Source organism: Aptenodytes forsteri, unplaced genomic scaffold (assembly GCF_000699145.1).
Source record: "Aptenodytes forsteri isolate BGI_AS27 unplaced genomic scaffold, ASM69914v1 Scaffold65, whole genome shotgun sequence".
Classification (NCBI taxonomy): Eukaryota; Metazoa; Chordata; class Aves; order Sphenisciformes; family Spheniscidae; genus Aptenodytes; species Aptenodytes forsteri.
Genome location: NW_008795127.1, coordinates 6,130,512 through 6,137,892, shown reverse-complemented (window position 1 = coordinate 6,137,892; position 7,381 = coordinate 6,130,512). Strand labels below are relative to the sequence as shown.

At 34.3% G+C, this 7,381-nt stretch overlaps 1 protein-coding gene across 2 annotated transcripts in view; it reads right to left on the bottom strand.

The window, feature by feature from the left end:
* The window catches only part of SGCZ (sarcoglycan zeta), a 253,050-nt gene extending 247,722 nt beyond the window's left edge, over window positions 1-5,328 (bottom strand). For both annotated transcript variants that reach the window (XM_009277404.1, XM_019471552.1), the window contains exon 1: window positions 5,134-5,328. In XM_009277404.1, coding sequence (XP_009275679.1) covers window positions 5,134-5,328 — 195 coding nt within the window. The remainder of the gene's footprint in view (window positions 1-5,133) is intronic.
* Between the last annotated feature and the right edge of the window lie 2,053 nt (window positions 5,329-7,381).

Here is a 7,381-nt window from a genome sequence, read left to right as displayed (position 1 = left end):
ATTACCTATGCTATGGACCATACATATACAAGACAACAACAATGCAAGCACAGTAAAAAATATTTCTTTCCTCGCTATCCTTTAAAATTCATATATATTACATAAGTGAAATAACCAGGATGTTATAAATACACAACATATCCATATTTTACCCTGTGGTTATGTCACCAAGTTATGACTTGAGTGTCCCATCCTTCTTGAAACACCTAGTATACTAATTGTACAGACACAAAAAAGTAACTAACAGCTTTGAGCTTCATTAGACACATATAACCTAGACTAAGAGAGAGGCAATTACACCCTGAGGTTAAGTGAAAGACAGATGTTTCCATGGGGGAGCCTGTGGAACATGGCAAGGTTAGTACAAGGAAAGAAAATTATAAATATTCCATAAAACTCAAGTCTCCTAAGTATTATTTTGATTTTGACAAAAGCTACAGATTTTAGTTCCCAGCTTGATTTTTCCAAGATGTTTTGCATGTCTCCTTGAAGATCAGGCTTAAGAGACATGAGGAAAGTTGAGTTCATTCTTGAAGACAGCAGTTGTTTACTTTTCAGGAAAGCATTTAACACAATAGATTTAACACAACAGAGTCTGAAGTTCAAGCATGTGATTCAGAGATTTTGGTGGTTCCATTAGGGGACAATATATTGTAGAGGCTGTCAAATTATTTTATCCTTACCACTCTGGATAGAGTAGATCCACCTGATGCACGTAAGAAAACAAAGAGTTTTATTCCAATGATGAGTTTAGCCAGGGGATTATTTCAGGGCTAAGCCATTGGCAGACCATTTTGTTCAAGGTCAGATCTTCCTCTAATATAGCCTACTCCTGAATGATTACTGTCCACATAAACCGAGGCTAGTATGGTGTGTTACAGCTACATGCATCTATCAGTGGAAATGTTTGGGGACTTCTTTGTCCTGAAGTTCTTACATGCTTTCACATGTATCTTTCTAAACAGATGATCAAACAGTGAGGTAACAGATCTCAACTAGACGTTAAAGGACAGTAACACTAAGCTACCAGTGGGGGAGTATCTTTCAAAAAATCATTACTAAATCTCTGATTCCTCCATCTAATATTCCTTCTGCTACACAGATACTAATTTCCTTCAGTTTTGCTTGTACGGTACATATTATACCAGGGCAACTATTTGTAACTTGTATTTACCTTTCAAGTTTCTTTCTCATATTGTACACTGGAAGAGACTGTACACCCAAAAGTTTCTCTGCCTTTCCCAGCTATACCACTTAATCTGATAAAAAGAGACTTGCACAACTTGCCTGTACTATGTTTCTACACAACTGCAAATAAACCATATTTCCTTTTTAATTACTTCTTTGATGAGCTATTCAACATCCGTCCTTAAGGACAATTCACTTCAGTTGCCTGTCTTATTTTGAGATGAATGGCCTTACAAGAGACCCTATTTCTCCTCTCTGTGTATAAAAAGAGCATGGGATAACTAGCTCAGATTCAGAATGCGACCTTTACATGCAAGGTCAGTATATTCAGAAAACTTTTCCAACTGGAGAATCTATAAACTGAACTCAGAAAGGCTTTTATTGTGCCAGTTGGCCAGTGGCTGCAGCTGTATGGTTGAAAATAGAAAATCAACAGCTAATACAAATAGCATTGTTGCAATTGTCAGCCAGCAATGACAAACCCATGCCTTGGCTCTTCACCACCCCTTGAAGTGGTGCAATTACTATTGTTTTTATAAAAAGCTCAACATTGGCTTATGCTAAAACAGCGAATAATTTAAAATAATGTCAAAACGTCAAAGCAGTTAAATTTCAACAATTGTTTTATCATGGCTAGATTCCTCTTTTGTGCAAATATTCTTTAAACCAGTTTAGCAAAAGTATTTTCCTTTTCAAAAGGTTTTTAGCTGCACTTCTGATTTCCTCTCACTGCCTAGATATACAAATACAATTTCTTAGTTTATATCTATCTATACATCTATACATCCACATGGAAGAAATATATGTATATTTCAAAGCTATTGCATTCTTTAGATACATGAAGTTTAGGTTCATAAACTAAATTATTTTACTCTCAGATGTCTGTCGCTAAGAATGTGACTCCTTCAGACTTGATACAAATTTCCCACTGGTGCTTAAATGTGCATGTGTGGACATAAGCCTGAAGATTTTACTGAACTTTTTATATGACAATCTTCCAGCAGTCATTTTTTTTTGCCCTCCTGCGGTTCTACTAATGTGAATACTAACTAGTCCAAGTAGACTACCATTCCATGAATCTGCAGAAGAAAACTGGTATTCTTCAGCGTATAACTAACAGAATGGATTCAAACATGATCCAAAGTAACGGTGCTTATGAAAGCAGAAGCAAATACTGACAGACTTTTTTCATTCTTTCAGCTTTAAGTTATATGATATGCCTACAGCTATTACATGTAGCTTCATAATATTAAATAACCTATTGTCATGTCATTTAATTACTAAATTTTTTAAGTCTCTTCGTAAAACAAATGTGTGCACTTTAAGATACAAAATTTCTGGTCATAAACCACAGTTTTATGGATTCTGTTTTCTGCAACAGTTTAACCACAGATCATGCCATAAATTTATATAAAAGTTGGAAGACAAAAACAAATCAGTCCTGAAGCAGTACTTTTCATTAAACAAAAGCATGAAATATTTTGCCATTAGAAGAATAATGATTAATAATTTTATGTCAACAGGGATATAATAATTTCTGGTCATAAACCACAGTTTTATGGATTCTGTTTTCTGCAACAGTTTAACCACAGATCATGCCATAAATTTATATAAAAGTTGGAAGACAAAAACAAATCAGTCCTGAAGCAGTACTTTTCATTAAACAAAAGCATGAAATATTTTGCCATTAGAAGAATAATGATTAATAATTTTATGTCAACAGGGATATAGTACATATAAATTTGAGTAAGAATGATCTGTGATGCTATGATCATTAAATAAAATGCTTCTGTTATTCTTTTTAAGTACAAAATACTTTTGGAAACAGTAATTTTTGCAGATTGTTCATTACAAACTGTTAAGAAGGAATTTTCATTTCCAAGGTAGTTAAGGGGTATATGATATACAAAAATGAACAGTGTTCCCAAGAATATGCAATATTTTGGGGGGGGGTTAATATGAAAGAGGAGTGATATGTTCCACTTCTGTTTTCCAAATCGCTTACTGGTATATATGACTATGGTAAATATGAATATACAAAATTAATTTTAATTCTGTAACAGGACAGTTAAAGATTAACTCACACTAGTCAGTGGCATACCATTTATCTGTATTTATAACAAATTCAGGATTATTAAAGATGCACAGAAGCTTTGTGATTTCTGAATTGTAATAATGAAATAACGAGTTTATTTCAATCAAGTGCATAATATTTCAAACACTATTTTTGTGAAATTATTAAGCCAGTGTTTGCATAATTATTTCAGATACATACATCTCTCAAGCTACTGAAGCAATGCCTTCAATCCACTAACTAGTAAACAGAACTGCTGAAACCATCCGGTTGTTTCCTGCACTAGATTCCTGCACTGATTTAGTGATTCACCATAAACCTTTAACTTTCTAACAAAGCTTTGACACGCGGGAAAGAAAAATGTTTCAAAATATCTTTTTTGGTTTAGTTTTAAGAAGATTGTATGTTCAAACTGTAAGAGTTTTAAACTGGATAGTGCTATAGTAGCTTGTAGTGTGGAAGGTCAAACATTGCCAAGATATGGAAGCAGTAGTTTCAAATATTTTATTGGAATGCAATCTTCCACACAGAGAAAAATCCTGTGCTTTTTAAAATATCTTCTTAAGCTATTTAAATTTCCATGGTTAGTTCTCCTCTGGAATATTAGCAGACCATTTTACTGAAGTCAAGTATGCCTAAATATGTTTCTAATACAAATAGCAAAAGCATATGTGGATGTCCTGTTTTGCAAGCACATTATGCTAAAAAAAAAAATACAAAAACAAATGAAAAAAACTCCCCAAAAACCAAGCAGACCCCCCCAACTTCTAACAAACTCTTCATTACATGAATATTAAAATCACACAGTTGTCAAAATATGAATCCAACATATTCATCCACTAGTAGCAACTCAGAAGTAGAATGTATTTGCACAATACGTCTCACCAGGCAATGATAACACAGCATTAGCAGATATAGAACAATTTTAGACATATGTTTAATGCTGTTTTTGTTGGCTGTTTTGGATTTCCAATAAACTAATGGAGAATAGAAATGTGCTATGACCCTAGGAATTAGAAATGTATTACTAGCTACATCAAAATATAGCTTATGAAGGTCAAAATCCAGAGAGAGAGACTACACTGATCCTAGCAGAAGCACTGCTATTTTAAACTGTGGAGTGTTCTATCTTTTCTTTTGATATACAAAAAGACACTACTCCACTGCCAACTAGAGCGCACTTCTACCACCTTTATCCAAACAAAGCTTTGGGAACAGCTGGGCAGATAACAGAGTTTCCACTGAACGCAGATGTTCTTTCAGGTGTACCTCTGAAATACAGACTCAGTAACATTTTGCTGCTACTAAGATTCCAGATGGAGGCTGACTCATAAAAGCCTGTGGCTTTTATACCTACCTACCCCCTCTTATCAACATCAAAACAACTACTCTAAGTTCTAGGTGAAACACAGTCCAAATGGTCAGTATACTCTAAAAAAATACTAAGAACAATATAAACTAAAAAAGCCACCCTAAGTTGACCTAACTAACCCAGTTTCCTCCTAAGAGAGATATCGTATAGAACAGACATAGTAAACTCCTACTGATTGCTATCAGTGGTGACAAGCAACCATGAGATGCTTGGGGCAGTCACCATGATGCTTTTGGTTGGGCAAACAAAAACATCTAAGATCCAGATATATTTTCAGCAGATATGATTAACCAAAAATATCTGAATAGATAGGGCACAGGTCCACTCACTGCAGGATACGCACAAAAGGTATAAATATCTGAAGTAACACTCAAAGAAGGATAAATGATTTTAAATCCAAAATTACAAGATTTGTATATAATATGGTAAAGGAAAGAGAACTAAAACTGCAAGTTATTACTTCAAGAAACAGGGTACATAAAGTTACTGTGATACTTACCACTGTGAAATTCATAACCTTCAAAATCCATATTGTCATCGCTAAGTTAACAATCATGGTAACCAACAGCAGAAGGACAAAGAAGTATAAGCACCTCTTTCGCCATCCATAAATCCCTACTGGGTAAAACTGAGGATGTTCAGTCCTTGGAAGACTGTTCTGTTGTGTTGCTAATATATACTGCTCTCGTGTCATCTGGAAAAGAAAGATGTAAGTATAAGTAAGCAAATGAGGGGTCTGTTTTTCATAGATTTTATTACATGAAGATTGTCTGAGAACTTATAGAAAATCAATTTCTATGGGCACAGAAGGGATGCATTCATTCAGCATAAACCACATCAATGTTATTTTTACTAGGCATTTAGTAAGAATTTTGTGGTTTTCATTAATTTAAAGTAAACCTTTCGTTTGATATTTCAAATTGGATTTGCATTTCAAATTTATCAGCAAGAAACTGTAAAAAATATTAATGTAATCCATGTATGTATCTTACATTCTATTTCTGAAGACTGTTTTATTGTCCTTTATGAGGTCATTCAGGAAAATTTCGTTTTGGAGAAAAACTCATGTAACTTTTTTTGTACTGGTTTTGGCTGAGATAAAGGTAATTTTTTTTCATATTAGCTTGTAGCCAAAACCAGTACACTCTTTCATACAAATATTCTTTCTAGAAATGCATCTGTCATAAATGAAGCTGTCACTCTTTTATTCTACTTAGTAAATAAACTAAATAATTTATGGCTTTATACATACACCCATATTTTACACAAAAGTATGCAATTGTGTATACTATATTTTACACAAAAAGAAACACGAAAACCCTTCAAAGCTTTAATTTTGCCCTTTAGGAGATATGGATACTACCATCATCTGTTGTTTTCCTGAACCAGTTTAAGTTCTTCTAGCATACAAGCAAGCAGTAACTGTTTGCAAACTGCTTAAAGAAGATATCATTAATTATTCTTGAGAGCAAAAATGTTTATGGCATTTAATAAGAAACCATTTGACATTTTTTACATCCTTAACTTTCTTTTACAGATATTTATATTCATATTCAGCTGTCACATTGCCTTTAGACTGGAAGGTTTTAACTTTTCTCCATGACTTAAAAATGAAACTAGATATTTTTCCAAATCAAAACTCCTGGGGTTTTACCATGCACTTGTTACTGAATGAGATATTAATGGCATAAATTAATTCACTGTGAATAATGACAGCCACAAGTCATAGAATACACATCCATATTACCACAATACATACATCACTGAAATAAGTCAAAACAAAAATTATAAATTTATAAAGCAGGTTTTAAATAAGCTATTAAACAGGCATTTTGTAATTTTTATTCTTTTCAATCAGAATTGCTTCTTCTTGCCCATAATTTCAATTAAATGTAACGTTTAGCAGTTTATTTACAGAGTAAACTTTTACAAACAGAAGTTCTCTCAATGACGTTTCTCAGTCCTCCCAGAGCAAAGTGTCACCAGGCACTAAATCTAAGCTGGAGCTTAGATCACTCCCTTATTGTATCCTGGCAGTATTCATTCTAGCTGTGTCTGAATTCCTTACAAATTTAGAAACTGAATGTGCAAAAGGGTTAACCATCTTTCTCCTTATATTGAGTTTCTACACATTTATTTAGTCAGCCGTTGCAAAAAAAATGCAATGAATGATTACATTTTGAGATTTAAAGTAATTAGTATTTTTTACACCATTTCCATTGTCTTGTGACCTTAGGTTATATATTACTTATGAAACAATTATTACCATTAAAAATAGTTGAAAAGTCTAGTTCCAGATTGTGAGAATGACAGAAGTAGCCCCTAAAACTATGAATGTGGCACCATGAAATATGCCCTTTGCAACACAATCACTAAATACAATGACATTTTATTCCATCACCACAGCCAGGCATCGATCAGTTCCCTCAGTATATACTGTCCCCCAGGGACCGATATTGGGCCCAACGCTGTTTAACATCTTCATAAGTGATCTGGATGATGGGATCAAGTGTACCCTGATGAAGTTTGCCCATGATACCAATCTGAGTGGGGAAGTGGACACTCCGGAAGGGAGAGCCACCCTGCAGGAAGGCCTGGATAGGCTGGAAGAGCGGGCTAACAAGAACCTTATGAAGTTCAACAAAGACAAATGTAAGGTCTTGCACCTGGGAAAACATAATCCAGGAGTGCAGCACAGGCTGGGATCTACCCGGCTGGGGAGCAGCTCTGTGGAAAGGGACCTGGGG